Below are 26,088 nucleotides of genomic sequence, written 5' to 3' on the forward strand. Positions count from 1 at the left end.
TATGAAAATTATGGAAAATACAGTTTAGTGGATGGTAGGTGAAAATTTAGTTCAGTTATGGATCTAAAAATAAAGTATTTCTGTAAAATCTGATCTAACAAGGGTTTTTGGCCGTAATCTATAGTTTTTTTTATAAGAAAATTATGGAAAATATAATTCCCTGGTTCAAATGTGAAAGTTAAGTCTATTTTTGGATCGAAAAATAAAACTATTTCCGTAAAATCTGAGTTGATAAGGGTTTTTGACCGTAAACTCTAGTTTCTTGTAAGACAACTATGGAAAACATAATTTCCTGGTTCAAATGTGAAACTTAAGTTCAGTTTTGGATACTAATAATGATGAGGACTGGTGATTCTAATTCAATATTTTTTCCACAAAAACAGACTATTTTTTTAAACTTCGAAATTATTCAACTTTATTTATTTATTTATTTTTTTTGTATGTATCTTAAAATGACAAAATATGCCTACGGCTCTAACAATTCTACTCTATGATTGGTCAGATATATTATGTGGCTTTCCCATTGGTATTCTATGCCTGGTTATTGACACTACATAGTCGATTGTATGTATTAAATCAGTATTTTTTACGCAGTGAAACGATAAACACATAAGTCATATCTTAAAAAAAGTGAAAATGGAGCATTTTAATAAAGTGTGTTCACATAACAAGGTTATTGTAGCATTGAATGCCGACAAGGAGAAGTATTTAAACTATGAAACAAGTACAAGTGGTACCACTATTGGAAATGTATGCATGCATTGTCATGGCAGTAAGGAATTCAATTTCTTTGGAATAGCGAAAAAATTCAACTCTTATGTTGGTGGTTATGCGAGATTGAGATCTGCAGAGATGATTGCACTCAAAGAGAATGCCAACATAAAAATAATCGTTGATGATAGAGGACAACTCCTTGCTACTTTTGCAAGTAACACATTACCTACTGATATATCCAATCGTCAGCTTTCGAGTATTAGTATTCAACGGAAGGTCAATAAAAGAAAGGCCTACTCTTCTACTAATATTGTAAGCAATATCTTGTCTACGTGCTGAAACTGTTACCTGTGTAAAAATAATGCTATAATAGACAGTGAAATTGCAATTAAAATAAAAAGGACATTGGCAGAAAATATCACTATGGAATATGAAGATGAATCGATGAAAAACAAAGCATCAGCAAACGTCACTGCCACTGATCAAACAGTCAATGAACCAAATAATACCAAAGACGAAAAGCATATTGAGCCTGTTGATGAGACACCAGTGAAAATTGTGTGTGACTCTAAATGGAATAATGATTATTCTACTAATTACGAACCAAGAGAAGACAATAGCTATAATATCAAGAGAGAACATGGTGAACTATCTTATGGAACAGATTCAAAATGTCCAAAGTTAATCATTGATATTAATAATGTATCATAATATATTTTGGTATTAATATTCTACATAGCATTATCTTATTAAAAATATTTTATGCATTACCTTGATATGTGCTCATTATTTTTAGAGTAAGCTAGCATATCAAACGTTTAGAATTTATATTAAAACATCGGATATGTAAGAAAAGTAAGTTGCATACATCTATTGTCAGACACATGGGATAACATTGACAAATTCTAGCTATCAGAATGAATAAATTCTTTATCAACATCCGTTGTTGGATATATTATTATCTCATTATGTAAAAATTTTAAGTAAGTAGGTAAGAAAGTAATTAAGTGGGTTATCAAGTAACAAACAGTTTCCTGAATTCACCTCTTGGATGCAAAATACAGGAATTTAATTCAGGAAATTATAAAAAAAATGAACAAATTCTTTATTAAAATTCTATATCGATTGAAGTCGCTTCCTAGACAGTCAATACAGCAATTTCACAAAATCTAATTATCACGTGCACTGGAATTTTATTGCTATTTTAAGATCATGTGTCATGGTTAAGAGTAAACCAAGGCCCATTGTAACGAAAAATTAAAAATAAGTTTAAAGAAAACTGTCTTTTGATAGAAATTGCCATTTATTGCTGATTTAGGAGTGGTAACTATTATTTCGATAATAGTTGGCAGTAATAACAGGTAGTAGTAGCAATAGAAGTAGTAGCAAAATGGGTAGTAAAGTGGAAGACCCGAAAGCGAGGCCCACAGATATGTGTAAACGTCTTGTGATTTTCAAACTATCTCCCCGTAATGCGTTTAATTGCATGTTGACGTAGAATACCGTCTTGGGAGGATCTTTTCTAGTAATACAACTGCGACAAGGCATTAAATCTAGTTCTAAGAACAAAGGCCTCTTTAAAGGGCTGCCTAGACCCTGCCGGGGTAGCCGAAAGACTGGGAACCTCTCAGTCACCGTTATTGAGGATTGTCGCCGCTGAAGGAAATGCAGCGTAGTAAACGACACAGCATTTTCTGTTTTTATGGAAAAAATATTGAATTAGAACCATCAGTCCTCATCATTATGAGTATCCAAAACTGGACTTAAGTTTCACATTTGAACTAGAGAATTGTATTTTCCATAATTTTCTTACAAGAAACTAGAGTTTACGGCCAAAAACCCTTATTATCACAGATTTTTCGAAAATAGTTTTATTTTTTGATCCAAAAATAGATTTAAGTTTCATATTTGAACCAGGGAATTATATTTTCCATAATTTTCTTATAAAAAAACTAGAGTTTACGGCCAAAAACCCTTTTTAGCTCAGATTTTACAGAAATACTTTATTTTTCGATCCATAACTGGACTTAATTTTCACCTATGAGCCAATAAATTGTATTTTCCATAATTTTCATATAAAATAATAGAGTTTACTGTCAAAAACCGTTTTAAATCAGATTTTCTAGAAATAGTTTTATTTTTCAATCCAAAAATAAACTTAAGTTTCATATTTGAACCAGAGAATTGTATTTTCCATAATTTTCTTACAAAAACTAGAGTTTACGGTCAAAAACCCTTATTAGCTCAGATTTTACAGAAATAGTTTGTTACCTAGCTCATAAAAGACAGAAATAGCAAACTCTTCACCTCAAATTGTAGGTTTTAGACAACACACGCCTATGTAACACTAAGAAAGTTAGCTCTGAAAAGCCAGAAATATCAAACTACCCACCTCAAAATTTAGGTTTCTGACAACACCCACCTATGAGAGAGTAAGAAACCTAGCTCTGTAAACCCCAAATAGCATCCCAAACTATGGGTTTCAGACAATACAAATCTACAAACGGCTATGAAACCTAGCTCAAAATAGTCAAAAATAGCAAACTAAACACCCCAAATTGTAGGTTTCAGATAACACAAACCTATGAGGGACTAAGAAAACTAGCTCTGAAAAGCTCAAATAACATCCCAAACTAAAGGTTTCAGACAACAGACACATACAAAAGGCTATGAAACCTAGCGCATAAAAGTCAGAAATAGCAAACTACCCACCCCAAATTGTAGGTTTTAGACAACCCACACCTATGAGAGACTAAGAAACCTAGCTCTGAAAAGTCAGAAATAGCAAACTACCCACCTCAAATTGCAGGTTTCAGACAACACACACCTATGAGAAACTAAGAAAGCTAGCTCTGAAAAGCTCAAATAGCATCCCAAACTATAGGTTTTAGACAAGACACACCTACAAAAGAAGAAATTTGCTACAAATCAAGACTATAAGAAAAAAAGTTCTAGATATTTTTGTCAGTTTGTAGTTTACGCACTAATGTTAATATCATTAACGATTCTACTTGAACTTTCTCCAGGTTAATCAAATTGATCTCTAAATGGTTCATGATAAAAAAAAATAGTTGGGGCAAGAAAAAAAAATAAAATAATGTCGTGAAATAATTTTAAACACTCAGAGCAGGCAAACATTGGAATTGAATCATAGATAAATTTCGAATTTACTTTTTTTTTAATTATTAATCAGACAGTTCGTTCTTTTCAATTGCTTCAAATTGCACATAAACGAATCAATCATGTTTTAAAATTCTATTTTGTGATCAAAATTTAACAATTCAGCGATTGTTCGGTTAGTTTGATTTTGCATGATATTTCAAAACCCAATAAAGATGAAGAAATGTTTTCAAAGTCAAGGCTATACGAAAAAAAGTTCTGGATATTTTTTGTCAGTTTGTGATTTACGCACAAATATCAATATCAGTAACGATTCTATTTGAACTTTCTCCAAGTTGATCAATTTGGTTTTTGGCCGTAAACTCTAGTATCTTGTAAGAAAATTATGCAAAATACAAAACAATACTGAAATATTCCAACTCTTGCATTTCACGAAAGAAATTCAAAATGAACTTTGAAAAACCAAGAGAATGTATTTGTGACAAGGTAAAGCACAACAAAACACTACTGAAATATTCCAACTCCTGCATTTCAACAAAAGAAATCCAAAATGAACTTTGAAAAATCAAGAGAATGTAACTGTGAATGGTTAAATCACGACAAAACACTACTGAAATATTCCAACTTGCATTTCACGAAAGAAATTAAAATGAACTTTGAAAAATCAAGAGAATGTAACTGTAACATGGTAAACCACGACAAAACACGACTGAAGTATTCCAACTCTTGCATTTCACGAAAGAAATTCGAAATGAACTTTGAAAAATCAAGAGAATGTAACTGTGACATGGTAAACCACGACAAAACACTACTGAAATATTTCAACTCTTGTATTTCACGATAAAAATTCGAAATGAACTTTGAAAAATAAAGAGAATGTAACTGTGACAAGGTAAAGCACAACAAAACACTACTGAAATATTCCAACTCTTGCATTTCAACTAAAGAAATTCAAAATGAACTAAGAAAAAGAAGGATAAATTATCTGTTAAAAGGTATGGCACAACAAAACCAGTCTTAAATAGTAATTCAATTGAATGCCACGACATTAATCATCAACGATAATTGAAAAATCATTAGAATTTAACAGTGACTATGTAAACAACACTGAACCAATTTTGAAATATTCCAGATATTGCATTTCACGGATCTAAATCCAAAATCAAAATTGAAAAATCTAGAGAATGTACCAGTGACAAGTTAAAGTACAACAAGACACTCCTGAAATATTCCAACTCCTGCATTTCAACAAAAGAAATCCAAAATGAACTTTGAAAAATCAAGAGAATGTAACTGTGACAAGGTACCACGACAAAACACTACTGAAATATTCCAACTCTTGCATTTCACGAAAGAAATTCAAAATTAACTTTGAAAAATCAAGATACTGTAACTATGACATTGTATATCACTACAAAACACTACTGAAATATTACAACTCTTGCATTTCAACAACAGAAATACAAAAAGAACTTTGAAAAATAAAGAGAATGTAACACTAACAATGTAAAGAACAACAAAACCCTACTGAAATATTACAATTCATAAATTTCAGATAAATAAATAAAAAACGAACTTTTAAATATCAAGAGAATATAACTGTTAAAATGTAAAGCACAACAAATCACTAATTAAATATTCAAACTCCTGCATTTCAAAAAAAAAAAAAATATAAACTGAACTTTTAAACATCAAGAGAATGTAACAGTGACCAGGTAAACCACGACACAACACTACTGAAATATTCCAACTCTTGCATTTCACCAAATAAATTCAAAATGAACTTTGAAAAATCAAGAGAATATAACTGTGCTATGGTAAATCATGACAAAAAATTACTGAAATATTCCAACTCTTGCATTTCACGATAAAAATTCTATATTAACTTTGAAAAATCGAGACAATGTAACTTTAACAAGGTAAACCACGACAAAACACTGCTAAAATATTCCAACTCCTTCATTTCAACAAAATAAATACAAAATGAACTATAAAAAATCAAAAGAATGTAACTGTGACAATGTAAAGCACAACAAAACGCTACTTAAATAATCAAACTCTTGCATTTCAACTAAAGAAATACAAAAGGAACTTAGAAAAATCAAGAAAATGTAACTTTGACAAGGTAAAGCACAACAAAACACTACTGAAATATTCCAACTCTTGCATTTCAACGAAAGAAATTCAAAATGAAATTTGAAAAATCAATATAATGTAACTTTGACAAGTTAAACCACTACATAACACTACTGAATTTAATTTTGTTTAATCTCATTCGAAGACATTTAAAAAAAAAAGTTGAAAAAAATATATCATGTTAAAAAAAAAAAAAAATGGGGAGGGGGGGGGGGCAAAAATTTGGAGGGAGGAGGTGCCCAACGAGTTTGGGGGTAAGGGACCTTTGGGGAGTTAATGTCTCTGCTGGTTAGTGTCGTTGGTGCTTATGATACTTGATGGTTCGTACTCACATACACCCTACTACTTGTTTTGCAAGGATTTATAAGGTTTGTTCTGAATTTCATTATTGAACTTCTTTTATTACCATCTACATACCTCTTAGTATCAACTTTTTAGTATACTAAAACGTTAGACCCTATTTTAAATTGACAACACTGTTCAAACATCACTTGTGTATTATACAGTACACAATCAACCCATCTCCCCAAAAAATATTTTATTCAGAGATTTCATGTTAAAAAATTATCCAATCACTAATTAGAATCAATCACACTCCTATTATTCAAAACATTAATATTCCACCTCAAATACCTCATTCTATCAAATTTTCAACTTGATATGCGAAGCCTACTGGCAGGAACCAATGGGGAAATCCTCGCTCGTAATTGCTAATCACCTTAACCCTTTTATTCATCGTCAAGTACATGCTCCAAAAATATTTTATTCAGAGATTTCATGTTAAAAAATTATCCTATCACTAATTACCCCTTTTTTACTCATTAAACCAGACAAGACCCCCCGAACCAGACTATACCCAACAAACCAGACTAGACCAACCAAACCAGATTATACCCACCAAACCCGTACGCAAGTAACACCGGAAGGAACGTAAAGGCCGCAAAGTATAAGGTAACATACTACTGACCCAAGATACTGGTAGTGTGCTAAATGAGTGGAAAATTCCCTGTAGTTTCTACTTGTTGTAGGTATTTATGGTAAATGAGTGTTTATTGTCTATCAAGCTAGGAAAAACATACTAAAAATCTGTTAGATACAAACAGTCAGTAAACATGGAGTAAAAAAAAGAAAATATAATTTTCTTTAAAGGAGAATACCTAGTGTTCTAGGAAAACTTTAAGTACGTCCACTTAAAAGAAAGGTGATAACGGTGACGGTAGTAATTACAGAGGTATTAGCTTGATTTCTGCTTACAGGGTGCAGATGCTTAGCTTGATGATGCTTGTAAGACTAAGAGATGCGGTAAAATGAGTTTTATAGTCTATCTACATGCGTGCATCTAGGTGAGAGAACTGCTTGAATGTAGGTCCTATCCGTGTAAGGCATACCAGACAAGTACATGAAGTTGATTTGCTAAATATACGAGAATGATATTGTTATGGTTAAGGTAGAAAGTGAGGCTGCTTGTTGATTCGGTTTGGAATCGCGAGTAAAAAGTAGTTAGTTTCATCCTAGTTAATATGGATTATTTTAATGTACTTTATTCTAAGGGAAACAGCAATACTATGGAAGAATTTGGTTTCAAATTTAGATAAAAAAAAATTCTCTACATATAGATTATGCAGATAATTGGATTGTTCTCGGTAATAATATTAACAAAATAGAGGAATTTTTGCAGGTTTTGAAAGTTCAGAGTGCGAAAATAAATTTGAAAATTAATGTTAAGAAAGACAAAGTTGCTTAGACTAAAAATAAATGAGGTTGAAGAAATGATGGTCGGTAACAAAAAAATTGATCACGGAGACAGTATCCCTTACTAAGGTAGCATTATTATTGAAGTTGGTTGATAATGCAAAGATATCAAAAGTAGAATAGCCAAGGCATTTTTTTTTTTTTTTTTTTTTTTTTTTTTTTGCAGCTGAAAAAGTTTTAAAGGGTGGCAAGATATGTATCCAGACCTTGATTAAGATATTGGAAGCTACGATAATGACAGTGGCCAAGTATGGCTCTGGAACGTGGAGACAATTAGCTCTACAAAAATATGCTTCTATTCCACTTTCAAAGGCTATAATTAAAGAAAAGTTAAAATGTCCTTCATAATTTCTGCTGCTCCAGATAACTTACGTTCTGAAATGCCTGTTAGCAGTTGTTCTTTTGTACTTTGTTTTTATTTCTGATTATTATTTTTTTTTAACAATTAGTAAATATGATAGTATTTTCCAATTTTGGTCTTTTGTTTTTTGTGATCACATTTATTTGTTAGTTTTCCGTATTTAAAATCTACCCCATTAATTTTCAGGCCCTGGTATATTTATAAATACAACAGCTGGAGGCGTGAGTATTACAGACTCTAATACTTCAAAAAATTTTGGAGACGGAATAAAATACGTTTTTACTGATGAACTTCCAGATGAGGCCGGCGAATCAATAAGAAACTTGCATGATTTCTGTTTGTCTGGAACACAAGAACGACAAACATACCCGTTGAGAATTTTGGCTGAAGCAACTAAGGATAAGATAAATGGAGCAAGATGTGAAAAGGTATGTAATGAGTATACCATTCATACATGGAGGGATGAGGTTACCCCCTAATTTGTATGAAAGCCTGCCCCCCCTCCCCAACCCCTGGGAAATTGAAGAGCAGTGAACCTTAAAATGGACTTGCTTTACTTTGCTTTTTCGTGAAAGAGTGGATGAAAGAGGAATCTAAAAATTCCGCATCCTGTTGTTCCTCTTAGTAATTCAGCACCATCTATTTTATCAACCTTTAAATATTCTGCTGGGAATTCTCAATGGATGAATTCGTTAATGTTTGTAGCGACAATACAAAATCAAGATAGTTACATAGAACAGAAAGTAATTTTATAAGGTAAAGAATTAAACGCACTACAAGATTTATTGTAATGTCATCTGTTAATGTATATTAATAGTTTATAATCCGTAATGCAAACGCTTAGGGAAAAGCAGAATAAAAAGAAAAAGAGAAACACAACGATAAAAACAGGAAACACAAAGACATGAACAGAAACAGCAACACACAACAATTCCAAAGGAGTTGAGTGGGCGACCTCGATCTTATTATTATTATAATGTTTCCATAAATAATCATTTGTAGTATGACAGACCCCCCCCTGAAATTTTGGAGCCCCCAATAAATTCATGTACTGCTGGTCTTTGGGTCATTCGCGAGGAGACTAGATTAGAATGCGTGTACATTCCAAATTGTTTTTGTCACTTCACTATTATTTTAAACTAATGTACTGAAGAAGGGAGCATGCTACAAAATTCGATAGATCTTGCCTTTGAGCTTGGTCAAGTTTATTTTAAGCCTCTAAATGTGAAATATACTTGAAACAAGCTTGCAAAACAAGTTATTTGCAGAGCATATCCATGGTTTGTCTTGACATTGATCTGGCGACTGATATCAAGCCAAACTCAAAATCAGGCTTGGTTCCTAAAAACGTCTAAAAGCGCAAATAGAAAACATACATGACAACACAGAAACAACAACATAATATGTGTAAACTAAGACTATGAATGAGCAAACAGACGAATGACCTGGTGGTATGGCCCTAGCTCTTCAGTGCCTTTTGATAACGGTTTATCACGTGCTACAAAGTGCTACAATTTTACTTTTAATATCTAGTGCCTTTTAAGTTGACTTAGTGGCAAGTTTTCACTTCTGTTTCGATGATTCACTTGATTTCGGTTACATATTATTTTCGGTAAATACAGCAAGAACTTCAAACACCTAACCTGGAAAATAAAAGCAATCTTTGTTCTAAAAAAAAGACAATTGTTTCATAATTAATTCAATGAAGTAAATTAAGGTATATTATTTAAATTATGTTTTAATTGAAACCATAATAAAATAGACCCTTATCTGTTTAGGGTCAAGAGTAAAAGAAAGTAGGTGTATATACATCTAATTTGAATTTTTTTTTTTATAGAATCGTAAAAAATCGGTAGATTTTAGGAAAATATTTTCTGGGGGAAAAGCCTATAGCTTTCTCCTGTATTGAATAACATAAAATAATTAAATAAAAACAAAAGTAATTGGGTAAGAATTAAATAGAAAAAATTATGTTGATAAAAATGGTTGGATAAAAATAACGAGAGAGAAGGATTTTGGGGGATTCTAAGACTGGGTAGATTCCTTAAGCTAAGACTGGACCATATATGTCTTTTTCTCTAGGTTTATCATGGGTTGTATTTACGTATTTATGTGTTTAGTATTGGGTGCTATCGCTTTTTTGTCTGTTCGTTTTGTCATGGCTCTTGCTGGCTTTTGTAAAAATATATTACTATTACTATAACCATAAACTGCAGTTGAATTGAAACTCATCGCTTATGATCCATCTTTTGAACAATCCTACCCATTAAGATTCATTTAACGGTTTTATGCTTAAAGCCGCTCTATCAATTGTCCTAATTATCCGAGTATATCTTCATAACGTCTATTTTGTAGTGTATAAGTTGCCTTCTTTTTTACCCATATAGTTTTAGAACTTACAAAGATACTGAAGAGTTCCAATTTGCTTTGGCAATTAAATTGAAAATATTGATTTTCCTTTGAAGTTTTCCCTGTGATTTTCCTGTGAAGTCACTTTTGGTCAGATTATTCAGTTGGATTGCTGATATAAGTGCAACAGTTTTAAGATTCGCTTAACTGGGTTAATAATTCTGCAGCTGGCAATGCTGCACATGGACAACCAGTCTCAATTGTAAAGTGCTCAACATTAAGGAATGAACATTAAGGAACAATGAGTTGCTGCCTTACTTTATCTTATTCTTGTACATCTTGTACAAGAATCAAACCCTTATATCAATGCTCCACTGGTCTATTAAAGATTGGTATCTTAAAGACTTAGAAAATCTTGATAAGATTGGAAAAGATTCTTAGAAAATCTCTTGGAAAAGATTGGTACCTTAAAGATAAAAGCCGTAAGCAGCCAACTCTAAAGATCTTAAAGATTTTGAAAATCTTTAGTTGGCTGCTTACGGCGTATGTTCATGGGCTTATAACATACTTTTTGGAATAAGTCTGGCACTGTATTTTTAAAGATAAATTATGCTCCTAGAGGCAATTTATCACCCAATTCCATTTGAAAATGCCTATTTAGATAATGGGGGGAAAATGAAACTAGCTGTGGTTAGGACAAAATAAGCTTCAATAAGCACCTTTAAGCATAAAATTATAAATTACATCCAAAACATTTCCGCTATAGTTTGAACTGTCTATGTTTATTAATTTCTGTGCTCATAATTCGGTACTTGTGTCTTATAGCCACCACACTCAAGTTCTGTCGAAAAGTGAAGTTTGGTTAATGCTAATGAAATAAAACGAAATATGATGAAAGTATAATACTTTATCAGCAAAATTATGAAAACTACAACAAAGAATTATGGAAGGGTGGGCGCCCAGAACGCATTATATTTAATACATAACCTAAACTAACCTAACCAAAATACCAACTAATTATTTAATTAAAATATAGCTACTATTCAGTTTCCCACCGAGCCGAAGCTAATATTGTTCGGTATAAAGACCATGAAAACTGATTATTGTCTCATGTTCACGAAACAAGATCTGGAGTGTGGTGGCTATAAGACAAAAGTACCCATAATTCTCATTTAAATCCGTGAAAAAAAGTGACATATTTTCTGCTGTAAACTTCTGAAAACAAAGAACAACACCTTTGGCTTTAGAAAGGACAATTTAGTGGTAAAGCGAAACAGAATATGCCTTCATATCTCATCAAGCCTTCCTTTAACCGTTCAATTTCTCTCAAAATCGACTCCCCTCTTTTCAAGGGTGTTTAAACCCCTCTCACACCTCACACTAATAGGTCTTGATGATAAAATTTAAAATCAATGAACTTGAATATTTAGAATAGTGTAAATAATTTCTTACATCACACTGCTTTTCTATTTACGAAAAATTAAGAGAAAAAAACGTGTTTTAATTTAAACAAAGTAGTGATAGAGAATAAAAACAAACTACATATTAATTAATAATAAAAAAATGCGAATATTCCAACTCCACATCCGGGAGCCTTTATCAACGGAAAAAAAAGACAAAAAGTAATTAAATCATCTAAAGAAACAGCCGACAAAAGAAGACAACAAGAAAAAAAGACAAAATAAATAAATTAACTCACATCTTAATAAACTTCCAAAATACAACAACACTGTAACACAGAAACGACACCGAAAATGTCTAGCAGAGCAGATATTACTCCTCTATAGACTCAGATTGACAAATGAGATCTATCAAAAATACAGTACTATATTCATTTACAACAACAAAATCCCCGAAAAAAAGTCACATATTTTCTTCTTTAAACTTTTGAAAACAAAGAACAAGCCCTACGGTTTCAGAAAGGACAATTTAATGCTAAAACGAAACAGATTGTGCCTAGATATCTTATCAAGCCTTCCATTAATCGTTTAATTTTCCCCAAAATCCCTCCCCTCTTTTTGAGGGTGTTTAAACCTCTCACACAATTTATACAGATGTTCTCACACTAGTAGGTTTTGATGAGCAGGCTTAAAAATAATAACATTTGAATATTCAGAATGGTGTAATTTTTTTCAGGCTCGTTACCTTTTGTCGGCAACTTTAAACTTAACTTACATAATTGGAAACACAAGGAAAAACTGATTATTTATCTATTGTTACCGGAACTCTTTTTTTAAATTCTTATTTAAATCCACGAAAGAAAAAATATGTTTTCACTCCTCTGTCAACTTTTGAAAACAAATAACATTCCCTTTAGTCTCAGAAAGGACAATTTAATATTAAAGCAAAACAGAATATGCCTCACTTGCTCTTAATTTCCAAATGATCAATAGTTAAAAAGCATAGGTGTACATAAACTTAACTTCGTGGGGATCTATTGAACTTACCTATAGGAGAAGGCTTAATTTTGTAACAGTTCTTTCTCAGTTTTGTATAGGTCGCCGGAATCACAGGTAAAAATCTCCATCTTTTAAGATTTTGGCAAAGATATTCTTGGATTCTATAAATGTTTCCACCAATGCTGGGTTTCAAAACTTAAATAACTTGGGATAGTAAATATTCACTGATTTATCATCATAACAATGTCCTTATGAATTTGCTTTCAATGGGAAACGGTCAAGTCTTTAAACTTGTTTTCAGGAAAAATAGAGTAGCAGCTTCAAAATTCACATCATAGTCGAAATGAAATAATAACAATTACTTACCAATTTTTCGGCGGTAACTTTTTCTTTAATGCAAGTTGTTCTTTCAGACATTCCAGTCCAGAAGTGGTCAAGTATTAACCCTACATTTCATCTCAGCGTTTGTGGACACAATAAATGGTGGGACTTTAGAAGTATATGATGGTTCTGACTCAAGAGCTCCTCTTCTTGGTCGGTATATCATTACCAATGGGACCAGGCCACAAAGTATATCACCAAAGCGGACAAGCATGTTTATGAGGTTTACATCCAGGCCCAGGGCTAGAGTTCTATTGATGATGGAAATGCACTCAGCAAAAAGTAATTTGTTTTATGCAAAATTAATTAATTATGTTCTTTGTTTGATGAGTATGTGAAACCGATTAGGGAGGAAATTCAAGTGCTTTAATATGGGCTTACTTGGATTCAAAACTACGAGCAGCTCAGACAAAGCAATGTTGTTCAGCAGAGCTATAAAATTTATTAAACTTTGTTGTTGTTTTTGTTATTCAGAAATGAGCATACAAAATAAAAAAACAACATCTTTCTTGAAGACAAAGTGTGTATAGCATTCAACAATATAACCAAAACGGTACTTTTATGATATACGCCCTACCGCTCAAGTTGTTCATTCATTGTCGCATTATAGAACGTTTTTTTTATTAGTTTCTTTCAGCTTAGCGTGAGATAAGACAAAGACAAGTGACAGAATAGGTGGCAAATATATAATTTGGGCTATATATTTACACATTGGGGGTGGGTGGGGGGGTGGGTAAAGTATTTGTAAAGTGTGAAGGTACAAAACAATTCTTACTACATAATATGCAGAATAATTGTACCTAACACATTAGACATGCATACCCGCTAAACTTAACCCCCACCCCTAATGTGCAAATATATAACCCAAATGTGTTTCTAAAGTATTATATTTTTCTCTTACTTTGGTATATTTCATTAGGATTGAGCGTCAGAGAAACATATTAGCAGAACATTAGGTAGGGCGTATATCATACAAGTATCACCAAAACTAATCCAAAATCACATTTGAATATGATTCCTCTTCTCTCTTCTTCCTTTTCCTTTCTTTTATCCCGAATCCCAAAAATGAACTCCAACCTACCAACTGTTGTAGAGAAAATAAGCTTGGCTTTTGCCCTCTGCGAGCTACCAACTAATAAAAGCCTGAAAATACCAAAAACCCATCCCTATAATAAAACAACCAATCAAACTTCTTGCAGAAAAAAGCCAAAAACCTAAAGCAGAAAAATACCTATACTCTTCATTTCTTACCCTCCACAATAACCTAAATATAAACTCTACAAAAAGGTTCGAAACTCGTTTATCTCCACCATGGCCTTCAATTCATCTAGGAGATTATTCCATATTTTAGGTACAATATGATGGATAGAAAATTAAGATTTTGTTGTCACACTCTTGGGTTTTCTTAATATTGTAGAATTCCGTGTGCATACCCATATGTATTTGCATTAAATTAAGTTGAAAAAACAAGCCAGAAGAGTGGCAGGTTGAGTTCAAGTTTCTCTGAATCCAACTCAGGATTTTCTGTAAGCAAGAAACTCTTTTGTTGGTTATTTTAATGTAGGATTGTAGAGCAAACTCTTTTGTTGGTTATTTTAATGTAGGATTGTAGAGCTAGGCTAGTCTGGGAGTACTTACTGATGAAAAATAGGAAAATAAAACGAGACTACAGCTGATACATACAAGTAAACAACATAAATAAATATATGAAATTTTAGGGCTGAAGAAAAAAAGGAAAAAAGTTCCATAGATCTCGCATCTGGAATGCCACAAATGTTGTTTTGTTTCAATCAACTAGTAAAATGTTTTACTGAATGTAATGCAGGTAGGAAACCATGGGTTTTGTTTTCTGATAGAGATAATGAAGGAGACCACACTACCTTTCTATCATAAAATTGTTCCAATTGTTTATCAATTCAAATAGCAAGAACGAATAACGTTTTTATCAGTCTTGGCTGAACCTATGTGAGGTGAGGGCGCTGACTCGTTCAAAATTTATTTTAGGATTTTAGTTCTTAATATTCCTTCTATCGGTAAGTTTTTTTTTAGCAAGTTTGTTTTCTTTTTATTTGTTTTACGTTTCGCTGATGACGGCTATTGCATTATAGCTAGATATCTGCTTAGATTCTGTTCGCTTTGTTATTCACTGGCTTCACGAATTTCCTCATCATCTTCTCTTAGTTTGTTTGACATTCTAACAAAATGGAAAGATCTTTTTATTTGAATGGGCCACGTATAACGTATGCAAATACAGTTGAAAATAATTGAAATAAGTACAGGTTAAAGCCTTTTTCATAGAACTATTTTTACAAAATTTAATGAATTTTTCTTCATTTTCTTATTTGGTGGAACACCTTTTTTCGATTTAAACTATTTTAGCATGGACTAATTTTGAAAAATTGAACGAATTTTTCTTCATTTTCTAATCTAGCAGAAATACACTGACCTCTCAAACTAGTGTTAATAACCTAAAAGTTGACTCGACCATGGTAATGTTTACTAAGTAAGTTCAAGCTTTTGCTGTGCAGATTTTGAATTGTCATTTTCTTCTCCAATAGGCTATTATTATTACGAGTATGCACTACAGATGTTTTATTAAGCTATTTTAAAGGTGATTAATTTTTAATCCCTGATGCCTGTCTTTGAGGGTAAATCCTTTAATCTATCTTTTTACTCTACGAGGTTATTGGGGGAGGGGGCATTCCTGTCGAAAATCTTAAAGGTCCTACAGAAATATTACCTATTCCATGATCCTTGAAATATGCGTTGTTTACGTGAGAATCCGCCAAAAGACAAAAATCATAGAAAAAATCTAAACCTTACAAGGGTACATGCCCAGAATGCTCAAGGCCGGTGAAATTTTTTTTGTTATCTATTTTTATTACTGCCGCCTTGAAAGTCATCTTATTGGTTATAATAAGTGAAATGAAAACTATACCTTTTTCATTCTATTTTTCTTTTATTAAAGCTCATTTTTGGATCTAATCTCTGAAATAATTGTTGTATTGTTCATTAGGACTGAACCAATGTTTTTTTTTCTCAAGTAAATAAAGATCTTTTGCGCCACTTTTCTTAATGAGATAGTTTTTTTCAGGTTCACGGTCATTTGGAGTTTTTTTTCGCTCTGACGTAAGTTCGATAGTTTGACTCAGCAGAACCAAACATTTTTAATGCTGGGTTTATAGAAATACTTGCTAACGCCATCTAAGCCTACCCAGTCTCTCTAAACATACTTTAAATTGCTTGGTGTAATAAGTTTTGTTCTTAGAGCGTCCGTGATTTATAGATACAATTCTCAAGAAAAATGCTGTGTTTTCTTTTGGACAAGTCAACTTATTGCCATTAAAACGTTCGAGGAAAAGAGAAATGTTTTTTTTTTTTTATTTCTTTTATAGTTGCTGAACATTGCGTATTTTTACTTTACTTACTTTTTTACTACATAACTAATTATCAATTTTTTAATAATTACTTATTAACTACATTAATGACTCGATCTGTATTATACACTTGAACAAGTGAGAAGTAGAATTGATTAATTCCATAAAATGGACAGTGGAGAAATTAAAAAAGAATACTCTAGGTTTGATCTTAATGTTTTGATCCTCTGGGGAAAAAATATAGAATAATGCTTGAGTTGGGAAAAAACTTCAGCATACTGTAGTATGGGCTTGGTTGAATTGTCTTATAAGAAAACTTTCGCTGAATGGTAAAAATATCTTTTGTAGTTTTTTGGCATTAAGTCTTGCTTTTAGCGGATCTTCTTGTGAACATACAAAGTTATAGATCAACTGAATGCTTTGACGCCAAAATCTTGCAAGAAAGTAGACTTCAGTCAGATTGGCTTCTGAAAAGCTCATATAGATTTTTTCATCGTGAAACTTTACAAATATTAAAACCAATTATATTTAATTACGTTTAAACATCCGTTATTCTATTTTTTTTCAATGCTTACATCAATTCTGTTTTAATTTCAGACAAAGCTTATGACATCAATGTGACCAGTAGCATTCTGAATGATAATGGTGGTCGTGGCCTCTTAGTTGAAAATTTACGGAGTTTAGCGCATATTCAAAGCTCCAAAATTCAGCGGAATCAGTATGTCGCTGGTATCAACATCGTTCGGGGTGCTGGTGATTTAAATGTCACCACATCTTACATTTCTATGAACAATGGTGATGGTGTAAATGCAACATATAGTGGTGGTACAAAAAATATATCATATTCAGTATTTGACACGAATCAGGGCTATGGTGTTAGTTTTTGGATGAACGAGACGAGCGAGCACATAGCTTTTTCGCAGGAAACAGTTGTGGCTTACTCCACATTTGAAGAGAACTACTTAAGTGCAGTTAAGGTTGGTAATTTTTGCCAAACCGGTTTTGTGAATGTCTCAACTAATACGTTCAACATGAGCAAATGGTACGGTGTGGAGCTGGATTCGTGTTGGAAGAAAAATAGTGAATCAACTAAAGTGTTCATTGGCCATAATAAATTCTTTTCTAATAAGCAAGTGGGTATTTATATAAGTCCAGCTGTGAACCTAGATGGCAGTATAGAGCACAATCTCTTTAAAGAGCAAATAAAAGGATGTGTTTTTGTAAAAAATGATGACAATCATGAAACGAGCTTTCTTCCCTTGGAATTGTTAGTTACAGAGAATCGATTTGAGTTTAATGAAGGACAATTTGTCTTGTCGCTTGGAGTTTCTGATGTTGGGCCACAAAAAATTATCTTGACCAAGAACTGGATAAAGAAGAATATGATTAAACAGTCTCAAGAGATAGTTGCTCGAAATCGTATAGCTGCTGTGATAGTTATCAGCTCTCAAAATATCACCGCCATCTAGCTGATCCTGGAGCTAATCTAGATTGTTCGAGAAATTGGCTTGGCTCCAGAATGGAGAGTGTTGTTTACTATCGCCTTTTTGATAGAAAAGATCGATATACTTTGGCTCGTATTGAATATAGGCCTTTTTTGTTGCATGATACTAATTATGATACAGAAGCAGAGTTGATTGAATATAGATTTGTACCTGATTTTATTCAAGGAAATGTGATAGGTGGTGAAGTGGAAGGCCACCGCGAGCTGCCTACAGAACCCGGTGTTTATACTGTTACGAGAGATATTACTGTTCGACCAAATGCTAAGTTGATTGTACATTTTGGTGTTACTTTACTGTTTGAGCCTTCTATTGGTATAATGGTTGCTGGTGAGTTCTTTCTCCTTTTTCCTTAGGTCAGTGAGTTACTACCCAGTTAGATTTATAAGACTAGAAAAAAGGGGGTAGTCTTGACAAAGAAAGTTGCCCTAGAATTGTCATAAAGTATGCCATGACTGCCCCAAGGTTTCTTTTTTAGCCTTAAAAAGTTCAATTTTTTCGGGTAGTAAGAAAGCAATTATTATTTTGACTAATTAATGCAGTTAGAGGTAAAAGTATTTTTCTTTAAGATTTTGTATTATATTTGTGTTCTGTGGTTTTTTAATCTGACAAATCTTATAGGACAGAATAGTAAATCTTTCTTTGCATTCAGCAACTTGAAACCTATTATCTCTCAAATTTTTAGCTTTGCAAGTGTATATTTTACAATTTTTATCATAATTTGATGACAAAATCATTTTGTCAAATATATTGTGGTGCAGAAACCGTGTATCAAATATTAAGTCCTGCGCATACTGAACTTAATCCGCTGCACCTTTCATCAATTAAAATGTAAATGGGGGCTGAGATTTGTTAGACAGAGAGGCATTGACACTACTACTACTACTACTAACAACTCACTGCTGCACCAAATGTCCAGGTTTATTATTCTTTCTCAATTTTTGAACATGTCAATACAATATTTTACTATTATGCCGTCTGGCTGTATCTCCCAGTTCTTGTGTAATTTTATCCCTGACCTCCACTTTTTTATTTCACATTTTAATGCTTTTTCTACTCTTCTTACATTCCTCTTATTGTCATGTGGTCTATCTCTCAAATACTTCTGTGCAAACCCCTCCTGTTTTATACTAAACTTTAAGCATTTTCACTAATATTCCTAGCTGCGTATCTAACTTTCCTTTATAAACGCCATCTGCTACTTTAGAAGCTGTTTTCCTAAAAATATTCCATCTATCTTCTATATTGTAAAATTTTAGACCATCAAGTTTAATATTAAACTGTTCCTTGAATGTTTCTCTCAGATTCTCACCGTGTTTTATTTCCCTGGATCCATTTTTGGTCTTTTCAAATTTTCTAGGATTTCTCACACCTTTTATGCTGTTGGGTGTCACATGTTTTTAGCTTATATTTGCTGATTTCCACACTTTTTATTTGATTTGGGACCTGCTACTATGAATAATATATAGAAAAGTTGGAAATTTATGTTACTGAGCATAAATCAATTTAGTGGTAAATTAAAAATAGTCGACAATTTTAAGGAATTTTCCTTAATATCTTTAAGTATTTCTTATTTTAAGTAATTTCGTCCTTATAATTTTATTTTCGTAATTTAAACTTGAATTTCGCCAAACTATCTCACGTAATGTGGTAACCACTATTGGAGTAAGTGAATTGCTCAAAACTTAACTAACAGAATAAGTTTCCATGTTCTAATTTATGCTATAAAAGCAGAGTTAAGAACAAGTTATAACAATAGTAGGTTTACAATATGTGCAAAAAAAAACACAATTCCACGATTTTAAAATGAGGCAGAGAAAAAAGTAAAAAAAAAGTTAATATATTGCTTAATCTTCAGATTTTGTAAATCTTCATCCAGACAGCTGGATAAATCATCTTATGAAACGTTTATTCTAGGTGAACTTGTTGCAGAAGGATCTGACCTGCAAAGAAATCCAATAGTTTTTACGCTGAAAGGAAACGAAAGGAGTAAACGAGATAATACTTTAGACACCATGCATCCTCGGGCCGCTATCTTTTCTGATGTACAACTTGTTGGTGGAAAAAACCCATTTGAAGGTCGCTTGCAAGTTAAAGTTGGTGGCATTTGGGGTACTGTTTGTCGTCGAGGCTGGAATATACAAGCAGCCGCTCTTGCTTGCCAGCAAATGGGCTGGACACTAGACCCTAGGTGGGATATGCAACCATATGAGCTTCCACCCGATGGCTATGATGTGCCAGTGCTGATGAGGTATTACAAGATTTGATAATTCAGTTTCTTTTATAAATCATTGCTTGTTTGGAACTGTCTAATACGGCTCCGAAGCCCAAAAACAAACAATAAGAGCAGAAGAATAAAAACAAAAACGAGAAAGGAGAATGACAGCACTTTAGAGCGATTTCTAAAACCTAATAAATATGTCTCGTGAAGAGCAAGACAGAAGAGGAATGGTTGCAAGATCAAGATTTTCCATTCAAAATTTTAGAGGTGCCCTTACAAATTTAAACACGTAACCTCTTTTTCAGTTCAGACTGCTGCCCTCTTTATTGCTTAGAAATGAACTCAGAAACGAGTCCTGATGAGATTTGAAAATAATTTATTGTCAATTATAACCCGAATACAAAAGAAAAACATTTGCAAAAACGAAAAGGTCGGCGGAGGTAGGGATGGGTTTGGGGTGACTGCTCAATAAGCATTTTATGTGCCAACAATAGTATCTATTAAGTTAAAAGAACAAAATGATAGGAGATGTTGGAAGAACTAACGTTTTTTAGAATATATGCTTCACACAGAAGCTTCTTAAACTGCGCTTTATTAATCGAGAGTTATTGCACTGAAAAACTCTTAAGAGTCGCGTGTGGCAATTGGGTTGCAGTTTGTCCAAGCCTGTTGGGGCGGGAGCCGGCGTTTCTCCCACAGAAACTCCCTGTGGAAAATTACCCCCCACCCCCTGAAAAATCCCCCCACGTGGAAAATTGTTAGAGATGTTAAGAGGTATGTCAAACACAATCAAAAGACACTTCCCTCCCGCGGCATGAAGTAAAACTTGCAATAGAATGAGATCTTTAAAACTGAAATCGCAAAATTAAAACTGAAGTTCTAGTGCCCTTTATAAGAGTCAGAATAATTGGAGACCCCCTTCCCCAACCAATCAAAAATTTTTGATAGCCATTTTGTTCAAAAAAACCTCAAAGGTCAAATAGCCTTGTCTTCTTGGTTGACAACTCCCCTTCCAGGCCCTTGGCAAGGACTGTAAGCTATGCAAGTTACCCATTTTTAAGATATAAGGTTTTTTATTAATAAAAAAGGGCATGTTTGATCTTGGATCTCCCAAAAAGACTTGGAATATTAAGGTAAAACATTTAAGAAATGTTGAGAGTGATCTCCCCTAAAAAATCCAAACATGGTCTTCCCCTTTTCTGGAAAATTCCCTCCGGATAATTCCCCCCATGAAAAGTTCCCCCACACGCAAAATTGAGCAGCCACAGTGAAAGCAAACAATAGAAACATTAAATTATCGATCAGGTGTCCTAAGGGTTAGGAAAAGGGCCATATATCAAAAACAGTTTTAGGACAGGGGCTGGTTGGTCTCCAATCACTTTCAACTTATAAAAAAAAGACCAAAAATCTAAATTTTCGATCGAATAAGTATCCTTTGAAGTTTCTACGACCATGAGGGGAGGTTTGGGATGTAAAAGGGGCAGCCCCCCTCCTGCCCATAAGAAATTCTGTACATTTTGAGGTTTAATGTTACTCTTTACTTTCATATTAACAAGGTAAACCAGAAATATTCCCAGAATTCAAGAGGGATTAAATATCAGTGCTACCTCCATCCCCCCGCCCCTTCCTTAGAACTAACTCTGTATTTACCTAAGGGTTCAAAGAGAGTTAGGATATTTTGGGATTAAACCACAGCCTTTGAAGCATCTGCACCTTTCTCTAATTGCAATTAAATAAAAAAACAAGTTTTTTCAACTGAAAGTTAGGAGCAACATTAAAATTTAAAACGAACAGAAATAATTACGTATATAAAGGGGGTTGCCCCCTCCTCAACACCTCAATCTTTACGCTAAATTTTTTTAGTACTTTAAAAAAGGCGTCTTATTGTTCTAATTAAACGACCCTTGCGTTTCAGGAGTCATCCTTAAATAATTGGGACAAAATTTAAATTTTCGCGTAAAGAGCAAGGTGTTGAGGAGGGAACAATCCCCTTTACATAAGTAATAATTTCTGTTCGTTTTAAGTTTTGATGTTGCTCCTTGCTTTCAGTAAGGAACATTTAATTTCTGTTTATTTCATTTCTGATCATTCTGATCCAAATAACAAATACTATGCGTAAACAATGGGCAAATTTTATAACTTATAGACCTTATCCCTTGGGCTGTGGGGGGGGATGTTATACCCAAAGACATAGTTATTGGGCCTTACAACTATCGTGAACAAAATGGATATCTAAAATTTTTTATCGGACGATTTCGGAAAAAATATGGCGGGGTATGGGGCCTAGTTGCCCTCCAATTTTTTGGTCACTTAAAAAGTGCACTCGGACTTTTAATTTCCGTTTGAATGAGCCCTCTCCCGGTATTCTAGGACCACTGGGTTGGTACGATCATCCCTGGAAGAAAAAAAGTAAACACGCATCCGTGATCTTACTTCTGGCAAACATTACTAAATTCCCCATTTCTGCAGATTGGAGCTTGAAAGCTATGATGTAGGCTTCTCTGATACGCCGAATCTGATGGTTTAATTTTCATCAAGATCACTTGACTTTTAGGGGGTGTTTTCCCCTTTTTTCGAAAATCAGGGAAATTTACTCAGGCTCGGAATCTTTGATGGGTAAACTTAGTGAAATTTATATATTTGAAATCAGCATAAAAAGCCGATTCTTTTGATACATCTATTGGTATCAAAATTCTGTTTTTTAGAGTTTCGGTTACTATTGAGCCGGGTCGCTCCTTACTTACAGTTCGTTACCACGAACGGTTTGAAACTTGAAGAGACCCTTGCTGTAGAGGTTTCAAGCTCTCATCTACAAATATTGGGAATTGTGTATTTTTTCCAAAGAATGATCATGGTTAAAAACAACGACAATTAAAACAACAGGGAATTTACCTAAGACAGTGAAATTTGTTTAGACCTTAAAAACATTTAAGCTCTGTATCCAAGAGCCGTCCTCAGCAAACTACGTATATATATGAAGTAAAACTTGGATAAAATGACATCTTTCAAACTTAAATTTAAAATTGAAACAGTCCCAATTTTACTGTTTTTGTGATGGAAAGGCAGTTTGGTCTTCGTCGTTATTTAAAACCAGGGATGAAGGGAGGGATTTCCTAGAGGGGGAGGAAGTTTTCTGGGAGGAGCTTTCCTAAATTAATCAATAAATTCTTTTTATTTGTCCTTCTTCCTCTTTGGATGTAAGATTTTTTACATGGAGAGAATGTTACGGAGAAATTTTCCGGGGGAAATATTCAGAGGGGATCAAATTATCTGGCAGGTTTTTGCAGTGAAAAAATGTAGGTAATGTCCACAAGGCTGCTGCAAGGTGATACCTCCCTTCTTATTGCACAAAAATATTTCTGGCATTTATTTTAATGTTTCATTTAACTGAAGTGATTTACTTCGTAATACAGCGATGTCTTAATAAAGTTGGGCGGTAGGTTGGTGTTTAGGGGGAGGGAGGGGGTAAGATGCCTAAAGCAGTGCGTTTTAATGGCATAATTTTCTAAGCCTCAGAGAGCCTTTATACGAAAATAATTGAGTTTTTGGGACTAGTTGTCTAATCCTTCTTGGTTTTCACGTGTACTTTTGGTATATGCCTTTATCATTGGTGCTAGGGGGAGGGGGAGTAGTAGTGCCCTAGTAGTGACCAAGTTGATTTAGGTTATGTTTGACGAAATTATGTACAGTGAGGTATAATTTTGCATAATCTATTATGAAGGAGTGTTCTCAACATGCCCTAAAAGTTAAAACTTAATACCTTCAGCAGTTTTCAGATATTGCAGATACGCCTTTTTGAAAAATTGGATGAACATAGTATATTTTGATTAAGTTAAACATATTCCTAAACTTTTTTTGAATTTTCTCCTTAATACAATAGACCTTTTCGAACACACTTAGAATCAAACATTCGCCCTTTTCCTAACAGGATAAATTGTTCAATTTACAATCCTTTCTTTGGGGGCTTTGGTGGGGAAGGGGCATAGTTACTAGACCTTTTCCCTGTCTTGAATAAAATCGCATTTAAAAATTTTGACCAGTGTTGAGGGGAGGGGGCATCTAAAAGGGCAAAGGAAGAGCATTGTAGCCCTCAAATAATTTTTAAACATACCCTATATGTTTTAACTTAATTCCCTCAGTCGTTCTTAAGATATTGGAGATCCACCTTTTTTATAGACTGGACGCATATAGTGCCTTTTGATTTAGTTTAAAATACCCCTCAACATTCTCCGAAGTTCTCCAGAATCAAAACCTTCCTTTTTTCCTAACGATAAATCCTGCACATAAACAATGGATTTAATTGCAGAATTTACAATCCTTGCCCCGGATGTGGGGGACATGGCATCCCTGGAAGCAAAGCTATTAGACCTTTTGACTAGTTGGAACAAAATGACAATTACAAAATTGTAACCATTGTTAAGGAGAAGGGGTGCATAAAAAGGGCAAGTGGGGGGGCGGGGTGCACTCCAGTCTCTCTTCAACTCCCCCTTAACATACATTGAAAGTTTCAACCTAATACCATCAGTCGTTGCTTCGATACTTTTGATATTCCCTTTTCATAACCAGCAAGGGCAAAGTGTGTTTTGGTTGTGTTTGGAATCCCTCAACATTTCCTTAAAGTTTCACCTTAATATTCTAAGCCGTTTTGGAAGATCCAGGATCAAACAAGCTCTCTTTTCTTAATACCTAAAGCCCTCATACCTTAACAATGGGCAACTTGCATAGCTTTCACCCCATGTCCAGGGGCTGGAAGGGCTGTCAACCCTTGAGAGATTGTTATTTGACCTTTGGACTATTTTGAACAACATTACAATCTCAAAATTTTATTGGTTGTGTTTGAGCAAAAACGGCTTGAGGGGGGATACCCTCCAATCACTTGACTCTTAAAAACAACGCTAAAACTTTAAATTTGCAATCGAATTAGCCCCCTCCGAAGTTTGCACTACCATCCCTTCCATAGGGAATTCCTCTCGGAAAAAAATGATAAATAATAGTACATTTAAGCCTTATGGCTCTTTACTATAGGCAACGCTATAGCATTGCCTCTGATTTAAACAGGAGAGTAGAACTTCCAATTTCCCTTCTAATGAGCATCTGAAATTATCCAGAGAAAATATGGGGATGGGGAGGAATTTTCGGGGGGGGGGTTGCCTAGCTCCCGTTGGGGCATATGGCTAAATTTGGATTTCTGTTACCTTGGTAAGTAGTTGAGTTTCTGACCGGCAAGGGGAGAAGAATGGGGACTCAGTTGAGTTTCTTAACCACAAGTGAAGAAGAATAGGGACTTATAGACTCTTTTCAAAATAACGGAGAGAAGACATATTGCTGACTGATTTAGGACCATAGAAATGGGAAATTAGGACTGTAGGGAGATTCACTGAGTGCGCTAAACATAGAAACATATCTGTGTTGGTGATATAGTGTCTGGTCAGACGCCTCGGGATAACGTCACCGTAAATGAAAAATAGCTTTGACTGTTCGGCTCTCAATTTTTTGTTTCTTTAGCTCCCATATCAAAGAAAAATAAACCAAAGTCGGAGTTTTGTAGGTTCAATGGAAAAGCTTTCTTGAACTGGCATATAAATTATAAATTGTTATAAAAGATGTAATCGTTTTTTGATCATAGGCAGCGCAAAAATAAAATCAAATTATCTACCAAGCGTAGATTATCCACCCCGATTTCCAATCGAATGAGCCCTTTTCGAAGTCCTTGAGTTTTACTCTGGGGACATATAGGGTTTTTATAGAAAGTGTGGTCATATAGACTTCAAAGGGG

At 33.7% G+C, this 26,088-nt stretch overlaps 1 protein-coding gene across 1 annotated transcript in view; it reads left to right on the forward strand.

The window, feature by feature from the left end:
• LOC148950486 (protein bark beetle-like) overlaps nt 1-26,088 on the forward strand; it is a 113,429-nt gene that overhangs the window by 18,159 nt on the left and 69,182 nt on the right. Inside the window, 5 exon segments of the mRNA XM_089091877.1 lie at nt 8,270-8,511; nt 13,245-13,494; nt 17,187-18,054; nt 18,057-18,421; nt 20,009-20,342. Coding sequence (XP_088948003.1) covers nt 8,270-8,511; nt 13,245-13,494; nt 17,187-18,054; nt 18,057-18,421; nt 20,009-20,342 — 2,059 coding nt within the window.

This window comes from Artemia sp. Qi Xiang Cuo, chromosome 7 (assembly GCF_049724085.1).
Source record: "Artemia sp. Qi Xiang Cuo chromosome 7, ASM4972408v1, whole genome shotgun sequence".
In the NCBI taxonomy this organism is placed as follows: domain Eukaryota; kingdom Metazoa; phylum Arthropoda; class Branchiopoda; order Anostraca; family Artemiidae; genus Artemia; species Artemia sp. Qi Xiang Cuo.